The sequence below is a fragment of the Prionailurus bengalensis genome, chromosome B2, assembly GCF_016509475.1.
Source record: "Prionailurus bengalensis isolate Pbe53 chromosome B2, Fcat_Pben_1.1_paternal_pri, whole genome shotgun sequence".
Lineage (NCBI taxonomy): Eukaryota > Metazoa > Chordata > Mammalia > Carnivora > Felidae > Prionailurus > Prionailurus bengalensis.
In genome coordinates, this window is record NC_057349.1 from 34,515,311 (window position 1) to 34,542,324 (window position 27,014).

General features: G+C 51.6%; 1 protein-coding gene across 2 annotated transcripts; it reads right to left on the reverse strand.

The window, feature by feature from the left end:
* On the reverse strand, positions 1-26,904 carry ETV7 (ETS variant transcription factor 7). 2 transcript variants are annotated; one of them, XM_043592983.1, is made up of 8 exons: positions 26,169-26,904; positions 24,477-24,606; positions 10,317-10,481; positions 9,817-9,942; positions 7,503-7,718; positions 4,483-4,625; positions 2,571-2,671; positions 1-2,457 (listed from the first exon to the last, which is right to left on the reverse strand). In XM_043592983.1, exons 1-8 carry the CDS (start codon positions 26,661-26,663, stop codon positions 2,352-2,354), a joined length of 1,482 nt encoding a protein of 493 aa, XP_043448918.1. In that variant the 5' UTR covers positions 26,664-26,904; the 3' UTR covers positions 1-2,351. The 2 variants fall into 2 exon arrangements, with proteins under 2 accessions (XP_043448918.1, XP_043448919.1); XM_043592984.1 differs by lacking the exon at positions 26,169-26,904 and adding an exon at positions 25,272-25,699.
* Positions 26,905-27,014: the final 110 nt, after the last annotated feature.

Consider the following 27,014-nt stretch of genomic DNA (forward strand, 5'->3'; position numbering starts at 1 on the left):
CACTTTTGAAATAAATTGTTTATCGACTGTTGACTTTAATAGTATCTGGCAAAAAAAGAAAAAGAAAAAGACAGACATGGCTGGCTACTTTTTCAAATCATGAGCATATATTTCCTGCTCTGTAAAATCACTTGTGAGGAAGCCCATTCTGACATGGTTCCAGTGACCCATCACTTTTCAAGAATCCGACTATGTAAAAACTGGTTGTAAACCCAGAGCCTCCCCTGACGCCAGGTACACAGCAAGTGCTCCATTGATGCTGGTGGAGGGAAGGGCTGAATGAATCCCGAGGTGTATGTTCCAGACCAGCGCCTGGGGAGATGGGGAAAGGGTGGAGATCCCCCTCCCCGGGAATGAGTGGAGAGGCCAGGGCTCCGGGCTCCTCCGGGGTGGTAGACTTCTGCCCAACCCAGGCCCCAGTGGTCCCAGCACTGGGGTGAGATTCATCACCCCCTGGGTGAAGAAGACACAATCACTGGGATAAGCAGCTGTTAACAACCATTAACAAACACATCCCCAGGCGATTGCCAACGGTTCCCTGGAAGAAGTAACCGATGAGACCCCATTAGGAGTCAGCAGGCTGAGCTGGGCTGTGTGTCCTTGAGCAGGTCAGTCCCCCTCTCTGGCCTCAGTTGCCTTATCAATAAAAGGAGTCTGGACACGCTGACTGTGACAGTCTTTCCCAGCCCAGTTGTGTAGTTGTGGGTTAAAGAGGATGAGAAAAGCTATGGGGCATGGGTTCATCCTGGAACAAAGTCAAGGAAATGGAACAGTCTGAAGGAAGATGACAGCGGCCAAGGATTTTCTTACTGAACCTTTTGGACAAGGCCACTTGCCCGGCCTCCTCTGGTGTGGAACTGTCGAGGGCCCCGGCTGGGGGGGGTGGGGGGGTGCGGGGAACTAAGCCAGGACATAAGCCCCGCTCAAGAGTGGTCACAGTTCTGAGGGCCAAAGTCTGAGAATCCTTATCAGTTTCTGCACAGTGATTCAAAGCCAGTTCAGGCTCAGCCAGAAGGGGGATTTCCTGGCCTGCTGGGGACGAGAGGCAGGAGTGGTTTCCTCCTTCCAAGAAAGAAGATGTGACTATAAGAAGTTCTGTTTTCAGCGAAGTGAAAACACTCCCTTCCCTTTCTCCCCCAAACCTTACTGGACGGGTCGCCGGGCAGAGGTTCTGACCCCCTCGGGAGGCTCCAGCCAGTCTGGAGGCAGGGGGAAGGGGGGGGGGGTATGGAGCAGAGAGAAGCTGAACCCATAGCACAGAGGCATTTCCCTGCTTTAGAGCAGCTCTGGGTTTGCAGAGTCCTCTTGGCTAACACGGATTCCGTACTCCTTACAGAGCAGGTGCCCACTAGGCATGTCACAGACGCTGTCTTAGGAAGATTTCCTGCAATGCTGAGAGGTCAGGGCAGGACTAGCCTCTGCATTTTGTGGCTGAGAAGCCTGAGGCTCCAGAGAAATGAAACAACTTGCCCAAGGTCACACGGCAGGTCCAGGAACGGGCGACAGGAAACCACAGGTGGAGAGGGAGTGGAGATCTTCACTCGGTCACTGTCACAGAGGCACCAAAGTTCCGAAAACTCGGGAAATGGAGGTTGGGCCAAGTGAAATGAACTGTTCAGCAGAGACGCTGAGGGCAGAGAGGTAGGGCCACGGCCTTTGCTTGAGAAGTGCCCAATACATTCAGAGTCACTAAAACCAGCCAACCAACCAAGTAATAGCACTGGGTTTTGGAGACACATCCCAGCTCTGCAAACCTCTGCCTCCATTTCCCCATCTTTAAACTTCAGGGGTTTGGAGTGTGAGTTGAATGACATAAATTATAGGAAGGACCCTTAGCACAAGGCCTGGCACATAGTAAACACTTAAATGTCAGTTACCATTATTATTACTAAGACTGACAAAACAATACTCCTTTTTCCCAGCCAGGATCAGCCCCCTGAGGTCAGGTTGTCATGAGCTCGTCCCTTTCACAGATGAGGAAACTGAGGTCCAGTAAGGGATCTCCGCTTCCTTCTTCTGTAAGTTGAAGGAATTGGGCTGGATGCTCTCACTCCCAAGCTGGGCAGGCAGCAAGGGGTAGGGCAGAGAGAGGGATCACTCCCTGCCCTCCACTGAGCCCCAGGGCTGCCCTACCAAAGAATGATGCCCCCCGACCATGTCCTGAATGTGAGGCTTTCCAGTTCCCAGCCTCCCAGGTGCCCAGGCAGCTTTGAGGTCAGAGACAACAGCTGTGATCCCTTGAGTGCAAAACCTGCTGGGGATCCCTGCTGCCCTGGGAGGGAGGAGGAGGCCACCGTGCGGCCAGGTGCCTTCCCGGGAGACTCGGTTGGTACCCAGAATCCACCTGCCCCTCAGGGAGAGACTTGCAGCATCTCCTCGTTGAAATCCAACCTGCCCTGCTCCGGGCTCTCTGGTTGCTCCCTGTCCTGGACGACCTTCCTGGGCGTCTTCAGAAATCTGGAATTTGGGCCCCAGGAGCAAATCAGCCCTTGCCCTAGCCGCAGAGAGTTTCCAGCCCGCCCAAGCCCAGCCCTGTTTCCCCTTTTCACCTCGGCCCCTAGGCTATTCACCTGAACAGGAGCTTCTGCCCAGGCTCTTTCTTGATGATGTTCAGCTTATAGTAGTGTCGCAGGGCACGTGACATCTTCTCGTAGGTCATGTTCACCCGGTTCTAGAAGGCAAAGCAGTCCCACGTCACCCTCCGCTCCCTACCTTGCTCCTTCCAGGACTTGGTTTCCACACCTGGAAAGGAGCAGGTCGAACTGGATGGTTTCTTAAGCCCCTCAGCCCAGGGTTCTGTGAGGGGTTACAAGAGTTCTCTTGAGTTTGGGAGGAGAAAGGCAGGGGAAGGTCGGAGGACAAATACGGGGCTGGAAACCATGGGGCAGGAGTGACTCACACATTGCTTTTAAATAGCCAATGTCACAAGTAGTAACAAATAAGTATATATCTAGTTGGAAATGACGACGGCCGGCTCGGTAAGGGGCATATAGTAAGAATAGCTCCCCACAAGCTGCGTGACTTTAGCCAAGGTATTTCCTTCTTCTCTCTCTGAGGGGTGGGCAGTGCAGAGGAAGGGCAAAGAGGCTGGGTTTTGGGGTCAACATAAAGCAGCTGCGTGACCTCGGGTAAGTTTCTTTACCTCTCTGCATCTGTTTCCCCGGCTATAAAATGAGGATAAGAACATCCATCCCACAGGTTTGTTTGAGGATTAAATTAGCTAATCCATAGAGCACTTAGCACAATGCTTGGCAGGTAGTACACGTTCATGGAATGGAATTGTTGCTCTCTGGGCCTCAGTTTCCCTCCCGGTACTATTTGGGGATTGGACCAGGTAAGCACGCCCAAACTTTAGTCCATTGCATCCTTCCAGCCCCCAGACCACTGAGAGGCAACAAGAGGGGAGCATTGAGCCACACTCTCTGTGTTCAGCCCCCGCTCTGCCATCCACTGCCTGCAAACTCTGGGAAAAACTGCTCTGTGCCTCCATTTGCCCTCTGACGCCTACCTCATGACGTCACCTGGGAATTAAATGAGTTACTACGGGGAAAGCTCTCAGAGCAGCGCCTAGCAATCAAACGCTATGCCATTTTAAGAAATGCCATCTCCTGTAGATCACCATTATTGCTAATAGTTTTTTTTTTAAGGCTCCTTTTTTAGTTAAATGACTTTATTTATAGACAAGGACACTTGCTTTATATCACCAGTGTCAATCAAGAAACTGACATCGTAGTTAAAACTTTTCATCTTCCTTCTTACTAAAATAAATACTTAATTATTAGAATTTGGAGCCAACCACCTAAAGTCGTCTGGCAGGTGCCCTTTTTAGGTATAGGCGTCCCTCACACCGGGAATGCTGGCCCCAGGGGTTCCCAGGCCTTTCCAGCCCTGACGCCTGATGCTCCCGCAGGGCCTGAGACCGGGATTTCTACCCCAGCTGCCCCCCGGAAACCAGTTTCCTCATCTGGCCCAGCCGCCCCGCAGCAGACGTGGCACCACTCATGGAAACATGCTTTGAAAGTCTCATGGGGCGCCTGGGTGGTTCAGTCGGTTAAGCGTCTGACTTCAGCTCAGGTCATGATCTAGTGGCCTGTGGGTTCAAGCCCCGCCTCGGGCTCTGTGCTGACAGCTCAGAGCCCGGAGCCTGCTTCAGATTCTGTGTCTCCCTCTCTCTCTGCCCCTCCCCAGCTCACACTCTGTCTCTGTCTCTGTCTCAAAAGTAAATAAACATTAAACAAAATTAAAAAGGTCTCAAGTGCTAAACAAGTAGAAGGCAAGATCCCTGAACTTCCCCATCCTCAAGAAGTAACTTCCTGTCCCTCAGTCTCTCCTAAAATAAAACCATCCCGACACATCTGGAGCTGCTGGTGAAGCCCCCGTCCATTGAGGACCATCCCTTAGTGCTGATGGGTCCACTCTGACCCCCTACCCTGTCCTCTTCTGGATGTGTGGAGGTCATCCCACCTGGTGGCTGAGGTTTACCTTGTGGTTTCCCCAGAGTCTGGCAAGCCCGTTTGGATCCACAACTCTGAAGATCTTGGCGTTCTTGTCTTCCCACCTGATGTAGGGCTCGTACCTGGTGTCAGAGAGCAGCTGGTACACATAATCCCACAGCAGCCGGCAATCTGCAATAGAGCACAGAGGGTAGGGACAGGGCACTCTCCTGGAGCTGTGAGGACAGGCATTAATTAGTAAGGTGCTTTGGGGCTCATAAGGCCCGGGCCCAGCCATGCGGCAGGATGGTCAAGACGACAATACTACCAGAAACAGCCACTTGTGGGGCGCCTGGGTGGCGCAGTCGGTTAAGCGTCCGACTTCAGCCAGGTCACGATCTCGCGGTCCGTGAGTTCGAGCCCCGCGTCGGGCTCTGGGCTGATGGCTCAGAGCCTGGAGCCTGTTTCTGATTCTGTGTCTCCCTCTCTCTCTGCCCCTCCCCCGTTCATGCTCTGTCTCTCTCTGTCCCAAAAATAAATAAACGTTGAAAAAAAAAATTAAAAAAAAAAAAAAAGAAACAGCCACTTGTGGGGGCTTATTGTCTCTTTGATTCGCCTTAACTCTAGGAAATGGCTACCTTTATCCCCAGGAAGACATAAAGAATTGGGCTCAGAGAGGGGTTGGACATGTCCCGGGCACGGAGCTCCTCAGCGGCAGGCAGACCAAGGAGTCTAACTGTTAAACCCATCCTGTCAAGCACCCTGGTGAGAGGCCTGGGAAAATCAAACATGCCATCGTGGAGAGCAAGCGGCAGAGGGAGCCTGGGAACAAAAGCTTAAGTCCCCCTACCTGGGCCACCTGGCTGGGTCATTTCAGGCAGGTTCCCTAACCTCTTCCGAGCCACAGTTTACTTGTAGGGGATGATATGACAATTAAGTAACATAATATATCCCAAACTCCTTAGCACGGTGCCTGGTACAGAGTAAGTGCTCAAAGAATGTTAAGCACTGTTCTGTAAAAGATCAAATACTTGTGTCTCAGTGATCCCCAGTTGTTTTTGATCCAGAAGCCAGGCTCCTGCCCCCTCTGTGGTGTCTTAGAATAAATGGAGTTACTCTGCCATGGCTAACCAACACACCTTTGGAAAGGCAGCCCGTTTATCTGTCAGTCTGTCTGGCAGCCTGTTAGTCAACCCTTTAACGATGAATGTAGAAGGAGCCAGACCGCCTGGGTTCACGTCCCAGCTCTGCCACTTATTGCTGTGTGATCGATCGTGGGGGAGTCCCTGAACCTCTCTGTGCCTCATTTTCCTTACCTGTAAAATGGGACTAATAAGACCAGCCTCAAAAAGCCAACGTGGGATTAAATACAAGCCTCAGAATCGCACGTGGCACATAGGAAGCACCCAACCATTTATAGATAGATGAATAAATAAATAAATAAATAAATAGCCAGGGTGGCTTAGTCAGTTGAATGTTCGACCTTGGCCCGGGTCATGATCTCGAGGTTTGTGAGTTTGAGCCCCACGTCGTCTAAAGGAGAGGAACACGTTTTGCACTGCTGGTGGGAGTGCAAACTGGTGCAGTCACTCTGGAAAACAGTTATGGAGGCTCCTCAAAAAATTAAAAATAGAACTAACCTGTGACCCAGCAATAGCACCACCAGGAATTTATCCAAAGGCTACAGGAGTGCTGAGGCATAGGGGCACGTATACCCCAATGTTTATAGCAGCACTTTCAACAATAACCAAATTATGGAAGGAGCCCAAATGTCCATCAAGTGATGAACGGATAAAGAAGATGTGGTGTAGGGGCGCCTGGGTGGCTCGGTCGGTTGGGCTTCCGACTTCGGCTCAGGTCACGATCTTACGGTCCGTGAGTTCGAGCCCCGCGTCAGGCTCTGTGCTGACGGCTCAGAGCCTGGAGCCTGTTTCAGATTCTGTGTCTCCCTCTCTCTCTGCCCCTCCCCTGCTCATGCTCTGTCTCTCTCTGTCTCAAAAATAAAATAAAAGCATTAAAAAAAAAAAAAAGAAGGGGCGCCTGGGTGGCACAGTCGGTTAAGCCTCCGGCTTCAGCCAGGTCACGATCTCGCGGTCCGTGAGTTCGAGCCCCGCGTCGGGCTCTGGGCTGATGGCTCAGAGCCTGGAGCCTGTTTCCAATTCTGTGTCTCCCTCTCTCTCTGCCCCTCCCCCGTTCATGCTCTGTCTCTCTCTGTCCCAAAAATAAATAAACGTTGAAAAAAAAATTTTTTTTTAAATAAAATAAAAAAAAAAGAAGATGTGGTGTATATATACAATGGAGTATTACTCAGCAATCAAAAAGAATGAAATCTTGCCATCTGTAGCAATGTGCGTGGAACTAGACTGTATTATGCTAAGCGAAATAAGTCAGAGAAACATAAATATTATATGAGTTCACTCATCTATGGAATTTAAGAAACTCAACGGATGAGCATAGGGGAAGGGAAGCAAAAATAAGATAAAAACAGAGAGGGAGGCAAACCGTAAGAGACTCTCAAATACGGAGAACAAACTGAGGGTAGCTGGAGGGGTGTTGGGTGGGGGATGGGCTAAATGGGTGATGAGCATTAGGGAGGGCATTTGGGAGGGGCACTGGGTGTTCTCTGTAAGTGATGAATCACTAAATTCTACTCCTGAAATCATCATGACACTATATGTTATCTAACATGGATTTAAATTAAGAAGAAAAAAAGAAATTTCACTGAATATCTAACCAAAAACTAAAATAAAATATATAGAAAATTAAAAAAAAACAGATTTTTAAAAACAAAAACAAAAGAATAAAGGAGCGGAATACTCACCCGTGCCAAGCTCACTGTCTGACTAGGACTGGCTGAACTGGAGACAGGGTGGGCTTGGCAATCCTGGGGAGCCCTGACTGCTGTGGCTAGATTATGGCCAGTACACAGGACAGTCACCCCACACTCCAATAGCCCAGCACAGACCCTCTCATCACCCAGCTCGAAACAACCCTCCTCCCTCTCACTCATAACCCCCTGGGACTTGGCCTCCTCCCTCCTGGCCAGGGGCACACAAGCCTCCTACTCACCAGCGATCCTGCCATCAATGGGAGCCTCCGGCATCATGGGGGAGGAGCAGGCTCCCTCAGCCCTGCAGCTGAGCTCTGAACAGTGAGATACGTTGAGGGAGTCCTCCCTGCCAAGGGGCCACCTGGCCAGGTGGCTCAAGGAGCTGGCAAACCCCAGGTGTGGTGGCTGCTGCAGGAGACCCGTTCGGGGGGCCAATTGAGGTCGCCCAGTCCCCTCTGCAAGCAGATGAGCACCGTTGATTCTGCGGGCCCAGGGCCTCCCCCAGCCCCTCCATGCATGCCTGGGATCCCCGTGGGGCAGCACTCCTAATGCTTTTCGTCCGTCCAGTTCCCAGCTGGAAGGTCAGGGAGGCAACGGAGGACATGGGGGAGGGCCAGACAGCCCAGTGCTAACCCCAGCTCCCAGCAGGCAAGTGACATAATCTCTCAAACCTGTTCCCTCATCTGTAAAGTTGTTTGCAAAGCCAAGGGGTGACAGAGCCACATCCAGAATCCAGGTGCCTTGTATCTCAGTCCTTTGTCCTCTCCATCCACCCAACAAATATTTACTGAGAACCTTCTGTGAGCCAGGCATTGTTCTAAAAGTCTTGGGGACATATCACTGAACTCAAAACAAGCCCCTGCCCTCATGGAGCTTATATTCTAGCAGTGGGGGAGTGGGAGATTGGAAAGGGAGGGAGATGGTTGAAATAAAGAAGAAAATAGGAAGAGTATACAATGGGGTGGGGGGCGGGGCGCAGGAATAAAGCACTCTAAGGCAGATAGGGAATCCCAGGAAAGATAGAGAGCTACGTGATGGTAAGGGAAGGCCTCACTGACGTGTTAACATCTAACAGACATCTGAAGAAAGTAGAGGAGTGAGCTATGTGGGTATCAAGAGGAGAGAATGCCAGGCAGAGAGAGCAGCGAATGCAAAGGCCCTGAGGCAGGAGTGTCTCTGGTTTGTTCCATGAACATGGAGGCCAGAGTGGCTGAAGCAGCAAGAGCAAAAGGGAGAGGGGCGGGAGAGGACAGCAGAGGGCAGGAGGTCATTGTAAAGACTGTGGCTTTGACTCTGAGTGTGATGGGAGCCATTGGAAGATTTTGAGCAGAGAAGCGACACGATCTGCCTTATGAATCTCTCTGGCTGCTCTATTGCGAATAGATCATAGGAGGTCAAGAGCAGAGCAAGGAGACCAGTGAGGAGGTTCTCTAGAGGTGATAGAGGCTGGGCCACGGACAGCAGTGGAGGTGTGGGAAATGGCTTGGTTCTGGATAGATGTTTTTAAGTTTATTTATTTTTGAGAGAGAGAGAGCAGGGGAGGGGCGGGGGGGGGGCGGGTAGTGGGGACAAAGGATCTGAGGACGGCTCCGCACTGACAGCAGACGGCCCGATGCGGGGCTCAAGCTCACAAACCACGAGACCATGCTCTAAGCCAAAGTTGGACACTCAACCAACTGAGCCACCCAGGCACCCCTGGATAGATTTTGAAGGTCGAGTCAACAGGACTTGTTGATGGTTGGGATTCTGTGATTTGGGCAGGAAAGAGAGAAAACAATCAAAAGTGACATCCAACGTTTTGGCCAGAGCAATTGGAAGCATGAAGCTGCGGTTTGCTGAGACAAGGAAGCCCAGGAGAGGAGCAGGGTTGGGGGGAGGGACAAGAATCAGGTGTTTGCTTTAGGAGCTTTTAGGGTTGAGATGTCCATTAGACATTCCAGGGGAAGTGTGGGGTGCAAACGTCTGGAATTCACAGAGGTCCGGGTATCTGTAGGAATCATCAGTACCAGATGGTATAAACACCCGATACTACATGAAATTACCTAGGTCTGAGTGCAGATAGAGGAGAGACCCCCTGAGTCTGGGGCTACCCCAACATTTAGAAGTAGGGGAGAAAATGAGAAGCCAAGAGGCTGAGAAGGAGTGACCGTGGGGTGTTCTGGAAGCCAAGGGAAGAGTCTGCGGGGCGGTCATGAGAGGTGACAGTGAATAAGGACCAACATTGGACGCGGACATCCCCACGTTCAGGTCTCTAGAGTCCCTGACAAGAGCAATTTCCACAGGGAGATCAGGAGGAGAGGAAATAGGGACACCAGAAAACAACACTTCGCTAGACAGGAGAGCAGAGAACTGAGGAGATGGGAGGCTGCAGCCTGGAGGGCTGCCAGGAGGCTCACAGGGGCCAGAGGTGAGGGTTGAGGAGGCAGGGCAGAGGGAAGCGGGGGCTTGGCCCACACAGCTGCCTCTTCCATTCCTTTGCCTGGAGGAAGGCCTGCCCTCCCAAAGAGGCCGACTGAGGGGAGGTCCCAGAGCTCCGAGAAGAGCCTCCCTCACCTTCCAGGAGGCAGGGGCAGCGCTGAGGGGGCATCTTCTGCCTGAAGGCCCCTCCGAAAAAGGGCCCACACACCAGGGCTTGCCGCTGGGTCTTGATGTACTGAAGCAGCTCATACAGGACGTCACCTGGGGGTGGGGGCAGGGGGCAGGTCAGTCACCTGCCTCTCAGGGGAGGGCCGGCGTCAGTCACAGCTTCACGCAGACGAGATGAGAGGTGGCAGGATGGAAATGGGTAGGGGAGATGAGAGCCACGGGGAAGGGGAGGGGAAGCGACAGCAGGACAGGACACTGGGGACTCTGCAAACAACAGCCAAACAGCTTCCTGCAGGCCCGCTCTAGCGAGGGCCCCCCCCCCCCCGGGAAACATTTACGGAAAAGGGGACATCTGCCATGCTGGGAGGTGAGCAAGCTCCTCCAACCAGTGCGTCCATCATCCCCCCCTGGGCCTACGTGGGTCTCTGTCAGCACGTTTTAGAGGGAAGCCAGCGAGTTTCCCTGACCTGAACCAGGTGCACGAAGCCGGAAGTCATCCTTGGTGAGGATGCAGAGGGCTCGGCCGTTCATCTCGAAGCCGTGCTCCCCCGTGCGCTGCAGAGAGTACTCCTGCTCGGCCCAACGCAGCCAGTGCAGCACGTCCTCCCTGCTCCAGAGTGCCGGCTGGATGCCTGCAACCACCGTGAGGACAGGGACTGGGAAAGGGCACAGGGTGGGGGCAAGGGCTCTCCCCTCAATAATCGCTCATGCTTGCTCTTCAGGAGTGTCACCTCCTCCGAGAAGCCCACCCTGAACGCTACACCTGAGCAGATGCTCTTCTGTCCTGCCCCCCACTTTGTCACCACGTCCTGTTCTTTTCCTTCCTGGCACCTTACTCTCCTTGTCATTACATTTGACGTACATGTTTAGGTTTGTCATTATCTATGCCTTATGTTTGTGTTCAGTTATTTTTTTTTTTTATTTTTTTAGTTTCTTTATTTTTGAGAGCGTGCGCGAGAGAGCATGAGCAGGGGGAGGGGCAGAGAGAGAGGAGACAGAGAATCCCAAGCAGGCCCCGTGCTGTCAGCACAGAGCCCTATATGGGTCTCGAACTTACAAACGGTGAGATCGTGACCTGAGCTGGAGTCAGGAGTCAGACGCTTAACCGACTGAGCTACCCAGGTGCCCTGTGTTTGCCTATTTTGTTTTTGGTGGCTCCTCCTACCAGCCCAGCCCGCTTTCCAACTATTAACTCAGCAAATGTTTACTAAGGAACTATTATGTGCCAGGCACTGGGCGGGGTGTGCTGGGGCACGTTGTTGTATGTATTCAGCACCCAGGACGGTGCCTGGACCGTAGGAAGTGCTCCCTAAACAGATGTTGACCGATTGCATGTATGATCAAACGGTCCTACAAAGAACGCGTGTTGCTGTTACTGTTTTCCCAATGAGGAAGTTGAGACTCCCAGAGGTTAAGTGACTAGCCTCGGGTGACACAGGTAGCACAAGGTACGGCCGGGCCCAGAATCCAGGTCTGTCTGGCTGCCGCACCCTTCAGCTCTAATGAGCCAGCTCAGGTCTGGGCTTGCTCAGGGAACCGCCCAGCGGACAAGAAAGTCTCCTACACCCATTTCAGCGTGTGTGTTCTTCTCTCTGGAAATACCCAGACAAGCAGTTGCTTTATTTGATTCCTTCCTATGCTTCTACTCCGCCTGGGTCTATGAGGCAACCAATGCCAAATATTTACCCCACTAATCTGGGTTGTGTTTAACAAGGCCACATTACGGCTTCCTGGACCCTTGGGACTCTTGCCTTCCTAGGCCCCTTCCTCCACTAAAAAATATTTAAAATTATATTTTATGACTGCATTGCATAAAGGCGAGTGCATCGTGATATATTAAAACGTTTTCTTCTGCCTAAAAGTTCATATTTTTTCTCTTGATTTCATTTTATTTTTTAAATTTTTTTAATGTTTATTTATTTTTGACAGAGAGAGAGAGAGAGAGACAAAGTACGAGCAGGAGAGGGGTGGCAGAGAGGGAGGGAGACACAGAAACCGAAGCGGGCTCCAGGCTCTGAGCTGTCAGCACACGGCGTGATGTGGGGCTTGAACTCATGAACCATGCGATCATGACCTGAGCCAAAGTTGGAAGCTTAACCGACTAAGCCACCCAGGTGCCCCTCTCTTGATTTTAAAAGCAGTCAGAACATTTTTGTGGGCCCCTAAACGTATTGGAGCCCCCCAGCCTTGTGCCCACTGTGATGGCAGCCTGGTGCTGCACTTTGTGTGGTTCTTGTCCTCCCGAGAGCTTTTCGGCCCTGTCAGGACCCTGGCCACGTGACAGCGGAAGGCGCCCAGCTCATCAGGGCTGGTGTGCCAGGTAGGCAAACTGAGACGGAGGAGGTAACTGTCCAAAGACTAAACCAACCTGTGACTGCCTTGGTCCCAAATTAGCGCAAGAGAGAAGACCAGTTTTCCCGTTTACCAAAAAAGAAAACGTGCATCTGCTTGATCATCGATTCAGCCAATATCTAATGAGCACTGGCCATGTGCCAGGCACTGTGCCACGGCTGGGGACATGGCCCAGGGGGAGGCTGGCAGGAGCGAGGCAACCAGTGACTAAGGACCATTCCTGCTCAGCTGCACAGAGGGACGGGGCTCCAGGCTACAAACGCAGAAAGCAGGGCAACACAGCCCGGCTTGAGTGGAAGGAGAGGCTCCCCTTACTTTATTTTGGGACCTGAGAAGGAATAATAAAGAAGAAATATCTGAAATTGAGTAAAAATTTAAGGGGAAAAAAAAGAATAGAAGTGGCAACTGACGGGGCGCCTGGGTGGCGCAGTCGGTTAAGCGTCCGACTTCAGCCAGGTCACGATCTCGCGGTCCGGGAGTTCGAGCCCCGCGTCGGGCTCTGGGCTGATGGCTCGGAGCCTGGAGCCTGTTTCCCATTCTGTGTCTCCCTCTCTCTCTGCCCCTCCCCTGTTCATGCTCTGTCTCTCTCTGTCCCCAAAATAAATAAACGTTGAGAAAAAAAAATTAAAAAAAAAAAAAAAGAAGTGGCAACTGACCTTTGCGGTATGCAGCACCATCAAGATCTGATGCTGTTACCTAAGACTGGCAAGTAGCATTGGGACAGAAGGAGCCAGGAGATGTGTGTATATTTGCACGCGTGCACACGCGCGCGCGCGTGCGTGTGTGTGTAAATTTAATACATGATAGAGATGGGATTTTAATTCAGTGGGAAAGGTTAAGACAGGGTAAAACCATGACTGGTTTGCCACCTGGTAAAAATATATTTGGATCTTCACCTGTCACCATTTATCGAAAGCAGTTCCAGGTGGATTAAGACCTAATGAATACAACGATAGAAACCTGAATAGAAGTGGAAATAGGGGGTGCCCGGCTGGCTCAGCCAATGGAGCATGTGACTCTTGATCTCGGGGTTGTATGCTCGAGCCCCACATGGGGTGTGAGGTTACTTAAAAATGAAATCTTTTAGGGGTGCCTGGGTGGCTCAGTCGGTTGAGCATCCGACTTCGGCTCAGGTCATGATCTCGTGGTTTGTGGGTTTGAGCCCCTTGCCGGGCTCTCTGCTGACAGCTCGGAGCCTGGAGCCTGCTTCCGATTCTGTGTCTTCCTCTAGCTGCCCCTCCCCTGCTCACACTCTGTCTCTCTGTGTCTCTCTCTCAAAAATGGAAAAACATTAAAAATTGTTTCAAGGGGTGCCTGGGTGGCTCAGTCAGTTGAGCGTCCGACTTCGGCTCAGGTCATGATCTCGCGGTCCATGAGTTCGAGCCCCGCATCGGGCTCTGTGCTGACAGCTCAGAGCCTGGAGCCTGTTTCAGATTCTGTGTCTCCCTCTCTCTGACCCTCCCCCGTTCGTGCTCTGTCTCTCTCTGTCTCAAAAATAAATAAACATTAAAAAAAAAATTTTTTAATGTTTCAAATAAAATCTTTTACTTTTTTAAAAAAAGTTTATTTATATTGGGAGAGAGAATGGGAGCAGGGGAGGGGCAGAGAGAGAGGGAGAGAGAAAATTCCAAGCAGGCTCCGCACTGGCAGTTCAGAGCCCAATGCGGGGCTCAAACACACGAACCCTGAGATCATGACCTGAGCCAAAACCAAGAGTTAGACATTCAACTGAATGAGCCACCCAGGCACCCCTTAAAAATAAAGTCCTTTTGTTTTTATTTAGAAAAAAATTTCTTAATGTTTTATTTATTTTCAAAAGAGAGAAAAAGAGAGAGTGAGCAGGGGAGGGGCAGAGAGAAAGAGAGAGACACAGATCTAAAGCAGGCTCCAGGCTCTGAGCTGTCAGTACAGAGCCCAACGTGGGGCTCGAACCCACAAACCCACAAACCGTGAGATCATGACCTGAGCCGAAGTCGGACACTTTACCAACTGAGCCACCCAGGTACCCCTAAAGTCTTTTTTTTTAGGTGTAAATAGGAAACCCATATGCATTAAACATGGGTAGGTGAGCCCTCAACCACGACAGGAAATTCAGAGGCTGTAACAAGTGAAAGATACATTTGATTACGTAAGTTGTGTGTGTGGTAAAAGACACCATAAACGAAATTAAAAGAGGACAGAATAAAGAGAAATATTTACAATGCAGATAACAGATAAAGGGCTAATGTCAGGGCGCCTGGGTGGCTCAGTTGGTTAAGCATCTGACTTCAGCTCAGGTCATGATCTCAAGGTTCACGTGTTTGAGCCCCTCGTCAGGCTCTGTGCTGACAGCTCAGCGCCTGAAGCCTGCCTCAGATTCTGTCTCCCTCTCTCTCTGCCGTTCCCCTGCTCTCACTCTCTCACTCTCCCTCTCTCTCTCAAAAATAAATAAACATTAAAAAAAAAAGGGGGGGGCTGGGATGCCTGGGTGACTCAGTCGGTTAAGCGTCCAACTTCCACCCAGGTCATGATCTCGCAGTTTGTGGGTTCAAGCCCGCTTCGGCCTCTGTGCTGTGTGCTGACGGCTCAGAGCCTGGAGCCTGCTTCGGATTCTGTGTGTGTGTGTGTGTGTGTGTGTGTGTGTGTCTGCCCCTCCCCCGCTCATGCTCTGTCTCTCCCCCCCTCTCAAAAATAAACAAACATTTAAATAAATAAATATTTTTTTAAAAGGGCTAATGTCTATCACAGAGGAAGAGCATCTCTACACTGATTTTTTTTTAAGACAAAAAAATCTTACCAGCAATTCACGGTGGAGCAGGATTTCTCAGCCTCAGCACTACTGACACTTTGTACCTGATAATTCCTCCCTGTGGAGGCTGTGCTGAGCTTTGTGGAATGCTTCCCAGCATCCCTGGCCCCCTGCCCACTAGATGTCAGCAGCAAACACACACACACACACACACACACACACACACACACACTGCCCAACAAGAGTGACAACCAAAAATGTCTGCAGACATTGCCACATGTCCCCAAGGGAGAGGGGCAAAACCACTGCCAATTGAGAACTTCTGCAGTAGAACAAATCCACTAATACTCATGTGGCAGGACGTGACACCTCACTGGTCCCCGACAGGCACAATCAGAGAAGAGTGAGATATCATTTGAACGATAGCACCCACAGCTGGCAGGAATGCAGGGAACGGAATGCCTGGCTGATGGAAATAGAAATGAGGAGCCTCCAAGGGAGGTCAGTCCAGTGGCTGCAGAAGTGACCGAGACACAAAAGCTGCGTGGTGTGAAAGCTGGAGGCCACCCGACAGTGAGATTCAGGAGTGCCAGGGGCAGGCCTATGAGCCAGCCAGGGCTTCTGGGGCTCTGGGGGCCAACTGGCCATTGCATTTTTCTTGTGGGATTGCCTATTCCATGATCTTGGAGGCTGTCGACCTGAAAATTCAAAACTATGATCCTGAGTCAGAAGGGTGCGTTGTCCCGTGTGTGGCCAGAGGGCTGGGATGGATCCCACACCCCTCTCGCTGTCCTGCCTCCATGGAAACACTAACACTGCACGAAGGCGGGGACATCGTGAACTTGGCAGACAGTATCAACCACAGGTATGGTCCTGCTACCAGGTCCAGAGACATGGGCGGGGGACTTCCCATGCTGTCCCCGAGGGACTCTGAGGTCCCACAGTAGCACTTGAAAATGAAGCCTGTCATCACCCTGCAGTGGGATTTGGTTTTTCTTTCACTACCTCTTGCTCACTCCTACCCTCACCTTTCATCCCTTTACTGCCAGCTTCTCAGGTCCAATAAATACAGAAAAGGGACCTTCCTGTTCCTTATGTCTTCAAAGAATCCCCAGGTCAAAAGGCTTTCCAATAGGACTCGAGACCCCAGGGAAGGACCAAGTTCCAAGCTCGGATGAGCCACCCAGCTCTGGGCTAAATCTCCAACCCCAGGATCTGGGTCCCAGCTCGGCCCCTTGCTAGCCAAGTCACCTACAAGCTGCTCAGACTCGCTTAGCCTCAATTTCCCCCTCTGTGAAATGAGATAAAACACTGCCCCACTGGGCTACTGTGCTGTTTGAGGGGCAGGGTGGCGTAGGGGTTAGGAGCCCAGGCTACATCTGTACAATCCAGCAACTCACCCCTGAGTGAAGACCTAAGAGCCGTGGTGGGAATACGCCCTCCGGAAGACGTGTATGCGAATGTCCAGTGGCTCTAGTCATAGTAGAAAAGAACTGGAAACATCAGGCAGAGGACGGACGATCAAATCGTGATGTTTGCGGACAATGGAATGCTGCTCGACCATAAAACAGAGCACAAGGGGCTGCTACATGTGACACGTGGATTAAAGCTCACAGATACTACGGTGAAGGAAAGAAGCCAGATGTAAAAACACAATCAAGAATAGACGCTAGTCTAGGGAGAGAAGACAGAATAGTGGTCGCCCTTTGGAGGGGAGTGGCCTGGGGAGAGGCGCAAGGCACCTTCCTGGGGCACTGGAAATGCTCTAGCTCCTGATCTCAGTGGTGGCTGCTCAAGTGTATACATGCATAAGCATTTGTACACTCAAGATTTGTACACATGACTGTATGTAAAGTATGCCTAAAAAAAAAAAAAAAAAAAAGGAAAAGGAAAACCATGCAACAATAAGGATCGAAGCTGGTGCCAGGCCAGCTGGAAGCTGGCTAAATGACCGTGTTTCCATTTCTTCACCTGCAAATCAAGGGTGACAAATACAGTACTAGCGACGTGGGGCTGTCACAGGATTCTACGAGATAATCAATTTGAAGACCAGGGCCTGGCAGGTCGTATGCACTTTCCAAGGTGAGCGGAGCTCTTGCTGTTAGCTGGGGTGACACGGGTAAAGTGCTTGGCACAGGGCCCAGCACACCTCAGAGCTCAGCAATTGCTGGCCAGTGTGATCTAAGGTGCCCACCGCCCCCCCTCCTCCAAGACGTCTTCCTGACCTGGTTACTGGGATGAGCCCAACTGAGTCTCCCCTTACTGGTACAACCACACCCAGGGGCTTCACCCCAGAGCAGCCCATGCTTCTCCCTCTCTTGGCTGTGACCCACCGTATTTTCAGTTCCTCACACCAACCATCTTTGCCTCTCAAGACTCCAGCCTGATATCGCTTTCCTCTCCCTGCCCCAGCCACTGGCTCCCTGGGGATTTCCAGCTTGGCTAGTTCTAAGCTTCTGGGACAGATCTGGACAGAGACCCTAGCAGGGGAAGCCGGAGGGGCTGTGTATCCAAGACACCATTGGGGGGTTTGAGTATCTCCCTAAAGAGTTAGCACTGTCTCCCATGCACACCCAGAACAGGGTGGGACTTGAAGGCCCCCCTCCCCATCCTGGGCTGCATCTCCCTCCACTGCCCTTATCACTGAGCTTCCAGCTTCCTTATGTCGTCACTGCAGCCCCCGCTAGAATGTCAACTCCTTGACCACAGACTTTGCCAGTCTCAGTCACTGCTCTCTCCAGCACCTACAGCAATGCCCGGGACATAGTCGATGCTCAATAAATATAAATGGCCTACATGAGTGCACTGAAAGACTTCCAGGCATCCTGATCTACCCCTCTCTGGCCCCCCAGTGCCACCCCAACAAGGTCTCTCTTCCCACAAAACCCCTTTCACTCTTTTGCTCAAGAAACTGACGTGGCGGAGCGGCTGGGTGACTCCGTCAGTTAAGCGTCTGACTCTTGATTTTGGCTCAGATCATGATCTCACGGTTTGTGAGTTCGAGCCCCGCATCTGGTTCTGCACTAACAGTGTGGAGCCTGCTTGGGATTCTCTCTCTCTCCGTCTCTCTCTGTTCCTCCCCCACTTGTGCTTTCTCTCTCTTTTTTAAATTAACTTAAAAACAGGAAGGAAGGAAGGAAGGAAGGAAGGAAGGAAGGAAGGAAGGAAGGAAGGAAGAAAAGAAAGAAAGAAAGAAAGAAAGAAAGAAAGAAAGAAAGAGAAAGAAAGAAAAGAAAAAAGAAAACAAAACAAAACAAAACAGAAGAAAAGAAAAGAAAAAAAAAGAAACTGACATGGCTCTCAACTCTCCACCCCAGCAAGTCAACACTCCTCTGTCCTTGTTTCAAGAGCCGCCTCAAGCTGCCCCTCCCCCCCGATCAAAGCTATTTCCCGGGTACTCTCCTCACCACACCCCCACAGTCTGCTAGACAGAGTGACTTCCAGAACAACAGAGCTGGGCCTACCTTTAACAATCAAATCAGAACTACCAAGTTGGCTTCTACCTCCCTGGCAGGGTTCCAGGAGGAACGTGGGAGACGGTAAAGTGCTTGGCCAGTCCTCTAAAAATGGGAGCTGTCATCATCCCACATTGGAGGCTTTTGCTCAGCCTAAGTGACAGCCGCAGGTTTGGAGGTACCTGGGTTTGAATCCCAGCCCCACCAGTTTCCTGGGGGGTGACTATGGAGAAGGTAATTCCCCCAATTCCAAGCCCAGTGTTCACATCTGTAAGGTAGGAATAATAAAAGAAGCCACCCTCCAGTCCTATTTAAGTGTATTCAATCAGTGCGTATGATATGCCCGCCATAATGCCTGGTCCAGAGTAAATACTCAGCAGATAGTATTCATTATGATTATCAGCATCCTCATTGGTGGAGCCCGCCTGGAAATAGAGGGACTAGCTGGTTTCTCTGCCACAATGACTGCAGTTTAGCAATCGCCATTTTCCGTGGTTTACTGAGTGTCACTGTCTGTCCGGAGTCCCCTCAAATCCATCACCCTATTGTCTATCCTGGTCGTCCTGGCTGATATTGCTTTTCTTGGTAACCACATTCAGTTTTATGGTCACCAGGCCGTGGGGCAGGGCCCGCGCATACGGTTGTGTGGTGTCCTACACAAAGGCACCACTAGAGAGAAGGAATGGGAGGGTGTGGGAGAAGCCAACCCATGCCCTGGCTGGGTTTGGCTTGGCTTCTTCCCAGAGGACGGGTCTTTTCAGTCTGCACAGAGATGCACATGGTCTAGCCCAGGCCCCGACTTTAGGGAGCAGGAGGCTCTTTGTCCCGAAATTGCTGGCTTTGGGAATCTCCCATCCGTTTGTTGTTTGCCATATTCCCTTTCACTGGCAGGTGACAACATCACTGTCAATACTCAAAGCTTCCCAAACACCCACTTCTAGTCTCCAGCCTCCCCACTCCACCCCACCCCGCCTCTCCCTTGGCTCCGGCTTCCACCTAACTTACTGCTTCTCTTGCCTTGATCTAGGGCAGTTCCTCAGACCATTCTAATTGCAACCCGCAGTAAAAAAAAAAAAAAAAAAAAAAATGCATTTTACATCATGACCCACACAAGCATGTACTTATAACGAGCCAAAACAAAGTATTCATGAGATCACAGCTACCTTTACTATTTATGATGTACTGTGAAATGTTCTATTTCATTAAAAAAATTTTTTTTTAATTTTTTAAAATTTATTTTTGAGAGAGAGAGCATGAGTAGGGGAGGGGCAGAGAGATAGGGGGACAAAGGATGTGAAGCAGGCTCTTCGCTGACAGGGGCAAACCCGATACAGGGCTCGAACCCACGAACCGTGAGATCATGACCCGAGCCAAAGTCGGACACTCAACTGACTGAGCCACCCAGGCGCCCTGTTCTATTTCATTTTTTTAAAAATGCTTATTTTGACCCACTAAACTGATTTTACTCCTTCGTCCTGGCCAAATGCTTCGTTTTTTGTTTTAAGAAGATAGAAGTTTATTGAATACACCGCAACGAAGGGGCAGGCAGGACAGCAGAGGAGGGGCTGTCTGCCCTGACCAAACACTTGGGAAAGCACTGTTAGGACACAGCTGTATAAAACGTGGCCCTTGAATGTATTTCCGGGAGCAGTGGTGTCACCCAAGAGTTTACTAGAGGCATAGCTTTTACTAGAGGCTCACCCCAAACCTACCGAATCAGAATCTGCATTTCTATAACGCTCCCAGGAGACTCACGTGCACACGAAAATTCGAGATGCCCTGGTCTAGGATGGCAAGAAGCCACTCTGTTAGAATTGACTGTTGGGGCGCCTGGGTGGCTCTGCAAGTTGAGCATCCCGCTCTTGATCTCGACCCAGGTCATGACCCCGTGGCCATGGATTGGAGCCCTGCATCAGGCTCCATGCTGACAGTGCGGAGCCTGCTTGGGATTCTCTCCCCCTCTCTCTGCCCCTCCCCCACTGACACTCTCTGTCTCTCTCAAAATAAATAAATTAATTAAAAAAAAAAAGAATTGTACACATTAACATAAGTGCCTGGGGACTCTCTATAAGTGAAGGCTATGAACTTGAGCAGCAGCATGAACACCTGTCGGAATACCCCAAGGGACCTTCTCCCGTGTTGTATGCTGCGAGGGCGTTGCAGAAACGTGTCCTCCCTCTGCCCTCGACGTCTGAAAATCAGACGTGGCGCTCTATGGTCTCCGCCCGTGGCTTGTTCACAACTAGGAGCTTTGAAAGTCAATTTCTAAACGCAGAGATCTCAATTCTTCTGCATTCAACCGTGGGAAGTTCACAGAGATTTTTTTTTTTTTTTTTTTTTTTTTTTTCCCCAGAGAATCAGCTCCAGGAAAATGTGGCAGCTCAGGACCAGGAACTGAGAGTCTGAGGCATGAGGCCTCATCTGGCCGCTAGCTGCACAGAGTCTCAGTTTCTCTGTCCTCAAACGCGGCTGTGCTGGTGACCATCTCAAAACTGCCTCCCCAAAATCCCCCGAGCTGTCCCTAGAGGCTGCATCACCGCCCCCAAGACCCTCCCTGGGACCTCAGCCCGGCTCCCTGGGACCTCAGCCCGGCTCCCGCAAGTGGTCCCAGGGCCTGTACTGCCTTCACGGCTCCCGACTCACCCCTGACCTTGGGGAGACCCTCACGGATGCAGCCTGGGGGAGGGAAGGTATGAATCCCCTTTCACTCTCCACTTCCGCAGAGGGAAGCCTCACTGTGAGTCTCCTTTTGTGCGTGCAGAGCCTGGGGGATCCAGCCCCTCCGTCTCAGCCCCCTTCCTGTCACTAGACAGGACAGTCACCCCCAGAGTGGACTCTGCCCTGCTCTACCGCACATCTTTGTCGGGCAAACAAACACGGAAACGTAAGCTCTGCAGGGAACTTGTGTGTGCCACTTGGCACCCACTCACAAAGCTAAGCAAGATTTGTTTTGTTCGTTCACCTTCCTGCTGAGGCAAATCACCCTGCTGATGAGAAGAGGAGCTGGAGGTGGAGGAGGGAAGGGGGGTGGGTGACGGGGGATAAATGTCAGAGAGATGCCCAGAGACGGAAACTCAATTTCCAGAAATGTAAGAAAGGGGCATGACATCACCACAGCCATCTGAAAGGTCAACCCCTCACGGGGCGGGGGGGGGGGGGGGGGGTCAGCAGTTCGCTCATCTGGGACGCTGTTGACAGGAAAATGAGTCATTTAGCGCTCCCAGTCTTGGAAGACTGCTAGATATTTACCAAAGGCCAGGACTTGTTGCCTGAATACTTTCAGAAGTAAATATGAGTCATGAAATCTAAGAAGTACAGAGGACGCTGCTGGTGCCCTGCCCATGGCCCTTGGCTCTCACCTCTACTCTCTGATGGCCGCCAGATGTCGAATGTCAGCACCTGACTCTGCGCCTGACTTAGCCAGCGCAAAGGGCAACTTGGAAAGGGAAGGTGGGGATGAAGCCGAGCCAAGCCGGCTGGGTTTGCTAGCTCCTTCCCAAAAGGGGGTCTTTTCAGTTTGCAGTGGAGTCAGTGGAAGCAGCCTCACCGCATCACGGATGGGAGGCAAGTGAATGAAAACCCAGCTTCCTTCCCCCCGGGCTGGGATAGCTCAGGGTGTGCTCTCACTGTCCCCCACAGGTCCCCACTGGTAGTGAGCCCCCGTACAATTTACATTTAAGTTGGATTTCAGGAGCACCTGGATGGCTCAGCCGGTGAAGCGTCCGACTTCGGCTCGGGTCATGATCTCACAGTTCACGAGTTCGAGGCCCTCATCAGGCTCTGTGCTGACAGCCCAGAGCCTCCTTCAGATCCTCTGTCCCCCTCTCTCTGCCCCTCCCCAACTCGCACACACACGCACTCTTATTCTCTCTCAAAAATAAATAAACATCAAATCAAATAAAAAATAAATAAATTGGATGTCCTTCGCTCCTCTGTGGGGAAGTACTTCAGGGCCTGTTTCTGGAGAAATGTAGCCGGAGGCAGTAGGACTAGTACCCCAGGAGGTCTAAATCGGCACCCTGAGTTGAGTAACCAGGGAACAGGCTGGCTGAAGAGAAGAGGAAATTCTTGTCACTAGAAACGTGCAGGAACACCTGGTGACCGACTCAGAGCGGCCCCACCGAAACGGGCCTCAAAAAATGAAAAGTCTGGTGTCGTTGTATTTGCCAAGGTGATGACTACATTTTCTAAAGCCCCACTCCTCTTATATCCTCTTACCCAGTAACTCTGAGCTAGGCACCCCAAAAGAGGGAGGTAACTGAAGGTTACTTGACTTTGGGCAGAACACAACTTTCTGGCCCCCAATTTCCTTATTTGGAATGCAAGTGAATTACCTGAGGGACACCTCAGGTCTCTGCAGTGTTGATCTTCTAGGACTTGGTGTGCCAGTTAGGAGAGTGGACTTTGAATATTGGGGAGGTAACGGGGGATGATAGAGGGCCTCGTGGGACCTGCAAATAAGCCCCCCCAACCACCACTGAGGCTTGGTGTCCTCAGCTGCCATGAGATGTCATCAAAGGTCCTTCTTCACAGCAACACTCAGGGTCTTCAGCTCTGTCCCCAAAGTCCCATTTTTCCTCATCACCACGGTTTGGGTTGTGAACAGAACCCAAATCCTACCCTCTATGTAACTGTTGCCAAACATCTCCTTGGAACAGCCCTGAGCTCCAAGCTACCTACCGGTCAGGGCTTGCACTCGGACAAGACAAAACAAGAGAGGTTCCTCACAGAGCCCCTTGTCCCTGTCCCCACAGCACACTCCCGCTTCCCTCCACTGCTGCTCTGAGGCGTGAGGGCATCCATGTTCTGTGGTTCTCTCGTATCCATGAGTCCCCGTCTTCCCACAGGCTGCATTCCTCGCTAAGAGAATGCCACACTGTTTCCAGCAAAGGCAGCCAGGTCCCCCCAAGGCCTGTGAAGTCATGCCCGCTGCTCAGTCCTGTCAGCAGCTCAAAAAGTAGGTTGTGGCCAGGAAATCAGAAGGGTATGAAATCAGTTAAGCAGTGTTCCAGCCCCTGGATGAGCCGAGCAAGAAGTGGCCTGGATGCTTCACAATCCCAGTCAGATGTACCCGCCCACAGCCGCCCCAAGAACCGCCTCCCCCCACCCCAGATTAAGACCTCCTACTGGCAGTCAGCTTGCTGCCTATCTTATGATTCCCTTGGCTTAGGAAGTACATTTAAAAATCTCTTAGAGGATTATCAGCAGGACCAAGGGTTGGCCTTAGCATGGAGAGCCCATGTGCTCTGGAGCATGTCACTTCGCTTCTCCACCCCTCAGCTCTGGCAACTGAAACAATCTACAGCCTGTTCTATGGTTAGGAGTTTCCTCGGGAAAATGAAATAAAAAGATATGGCCAATATGTCTCCCATGGCTCTCCTTGGGTGGGTTTGATTGTTTTACATATTCTTCTGCTTCCCTGCCATTTCCCAATTTTTGACAATAAGCATATGCTACTTTAGGAACAGTAAAAATGAAGCACAATCATTTAAAAGAGAGTTCTACATACATACAACTATGGTTCACTGTTTCACCTCATCTGGCTTCCTCATTGGCAACATCCCCAATCCTTTGTCTTTAGGCTGGAAGAGACCCCATAGCTCATTTGATCCCAACCCTCATCTTACTAATGAGGAGACTTCTCGTCTTCACCCTTGACCATGGCAGCTGCCTCACCGCAGTGAGAATTCACATTGACCTCCTCTGACTTCCTCACCAAGGAAAAGTTACAGAAAACCCAGGAAAGAAATAGCAAATGGAGGGAAGGTATTCTCTTGGGTAAGAAGTCCATGTGTCACATTTATGTCCTTTAAAAACATCAGCCTCTGGGGCTCCCGGGTGGCTCAACTGGTTAAGCATCTGACTTTGGCTCAGGTCAGGATCTCACAGCTTATGGGTTCAAGCCCCACGTCAGTCTCTGTGCCGATAGCTCAGCAGCCTGGAGCCTGCTTTAGATTCTCTCTCCCTCTCTCTCTCTGCCCCTCCCTGGCTTGCATCTTGTCTCTCTGTCTCTCAAAAATGAATAAACATTTAAAAAATTTTTTTCAATAAAAAATATAAAAACATCAGCCTTTCTCCTCCCCTCTACTCACGGAGTCTTCCTGGCAGCTTGCAGATTCCCCCTTCACCCAGCAAGTCCATTCCAGCTTCACATTTGGCCTGGGTGCCTGGGGGTGGTGTGGCTGCCTCAGGGCTCACAGAAAAACTGGCCAACTCTCCCTCCTAGAAAGTAGAAAAGCCAGGGCAGTCAAAGAAGAGCCTTCTTGGTGAAGGCTCAGCCATCCTTACATGTATTAAGATTTTTTTTTTTTTTTCCAATGGAAAGAGCAACCATCTCTGCATCTGCCTTAAAGGCAGGAACCGTGTATGTCTTCAGCTTGGTTCCTTCGACATCTTGTACGCAGTGGGCACTTGATCAATTTCACCTTTCTGATTCAAGTTTTTCACGAATGTGCCGAACCCCACCAGAAGGCTCCCCTGCCAAGATCTGATTGTACGCTGAAAATCTAAGAGCCTAGGGATGCTCTCTGGGACCTTGGTGAGAGGACACAGGGGACCTGAGGGGCCAGGATAAAAAGATCTGAAGTCAGAAATAAACAAGCAACCAAGTAAATGCTGTTTTCAAGAGAGAAAAGGGAAGGATAAATTTCTAAATCCCAAGGTCCCACCAAGGGAAGCCTATATCTTTACAATTTTACAACCAGCTTCGCCCCAGAGGTATTCGGTTCATCTGTTAGGATGAGGGCATGACAAAAGTGACAGGATTTTGTAGAAACAGGAGGATCCTTGGGACTTATGCCCAGTCACAGGTGCCACCCTGTGAAAAGCAAAAGTGAAACCAGTCCCAGCAAGTCATTTTCCCGATCTAGGATCTTCAAGAGCATTACCTTCATCTCTTGGTGTCTGAGGAGGGCAACCTGCAGTGAAAGACTGGGGATTTGGAGCCACACAGCAAACTCCAGAAGCCTGCAGAGGAGGATTTGACAACTTTTGGGGTAGCTCTGAGGGCATTTCTGGCTGGGACCCAGCCCCCCTGCTCCCATGGGTGCTGTTTCCCAGGTAATCCAGCCTCCAAGGGAGGGAGGGCTTGCCAGGCTGGAGAAGGGTCTAGGGTCTAGGGCCTGATACTCACAGGAAGCTCCTCGTGGACTCTTCAGCCCTCTTCCAAGCATTCTAATACCAGCCAATTCCGGGGTTTTAACTGCCTGGGAAATGCCAGCCAGGGAGCTACTGAGAGGGGTCTGGGCCTCAGCAGGAAGGCCAGGGAAAGGTCTGATAAAATATGGATATGTATCTGAAACTTGATCATGGAGAGAGGAGGTGGAGAAAGGCCTTGGAGGTGGGAAGAAGAGGGAGCCCAGCTCTGGGGCGGTTCTGAGGCTGCTGGGGAAATACGGCAAAGGCGGCAAAGGCGGAGGGACTGCTAAGGAGTGAGGGGGGTGGGGGGAGGCCTCCGCGGTCGCGTTTGCCAGCTGTGAGGGTCTGGTTTGTGCAGGAACCTCCTGGGACATCACAACTGGTTGATGGAGGGGGTGAGAAGAAGGTGTGGAGGAGCAGTACATAACACAGAAGGGCTGGAGGTGAGTTAGGAGGAGAGAGGGCCGGCGAGAGAGGGATGGAGGGTGAAGTTTGGTTATGTGTTGGAAAGCGAGATTCCAGCCAGGAAAAAGTTCTGACAAAATGAGTATGGAACTTGATTGAGGTAATGGAGAAGGGATGGGGGGCAGGAGGCTCAGTTCGCGCACTGCGCACTGCGGGCTTCAGCCCAGCCGCTGGGCTCTTACCTGCATCACAGGTGGAGAGGTGAGGGAGCCACCGGCTGTCCGTCGTGAGCGCTCCGCCGGCTGCGGCTGCTGGGCCTCCTTCCTCCAACCCCTAACTCGACTCCCAAAACTGGAAGGTGGCCTAGGAGGAAATCTCTTTCGAGAAGAGAAGCGCCGGGTGGCCTCGGGTTCCCGGGCGAGCAGGCTCACAAGGGCGCTCCGGTAATCTCTATCCTTCCGGGAAACGAAAACGAAAGAGCGGGATCCGGCTTCCACTCCCGCCCCGGCGGGCTCCGGGGAGGCAGGGGCCGGCCCTTGCGGGAGCAGAGCCGCGGGCGCTGTCTGCTTGCCAGCTCGGAGGCGTGGGTCCTGCCGGCGTGCCCCCGCCAGTGGACGGACCCTCCTCGGGCCAGCCTGGCCCTGGTTCCCAGGGGCATGGAGGTGAGATGCTGCGGGATCGGGGGAGCCGAAGGAACCCCTGGTCTTGGGCTCAGGACAGCAACAGACCACCTTCATGTCACCCCTGTGTGTCTCCGCATTCGGATGGGGACGGGTCCTCCGATGCTGTCCGCCTGCACCAGGTGCCTCGCCCCTTAGGGATGGGTGACTTTCTTGGCCCTGACCCCGCCTCTGCCTGCCGTTTGGCCCGGCGGAGCCCCACCATCAGAGGGGCTGTGGTACCCCCTGCTGCCTTAGACCCCAGTACTCAGTGGAATCCCCCTACACCTTTTCCCAGGCCGCTGGCTTCTCCAGGCAAACCAACACACTCACCCGAGGAAAAGGAGAAAGCCTGACCTTGTGCAGAAATTCCCAAGGGGTAGATGCTGTGGCAAATGCTTACTTAGCACTGATACGCCATGAGCTCCT

Bases quoted from the DNA above. Each gene is read 5' to 3' on its own strand.
- ETV7 (XM_043592983.1), bottom strand. From the start codon at position 26,663: ATGAAGGTGGTCTGTTGCTGTCCTGAGCCCAAGACCAGGGGTTCCTTC. The intron at 10,482-24,476 runs GTGAGTAGAGGG...CGGTGGTTGCAG, and splicing joins CAAGCTGCCAGGAAGACTCC to GCATCCAGCCGGCACTCTGG. The intron at 2,458-2,570 runs GTGAATAGCCTA...CCCAAATTCCAG, and splicing joins GGGCAGAAGCTCCTGTTCAG to ATTTCTGAAGACGCCCAGGA.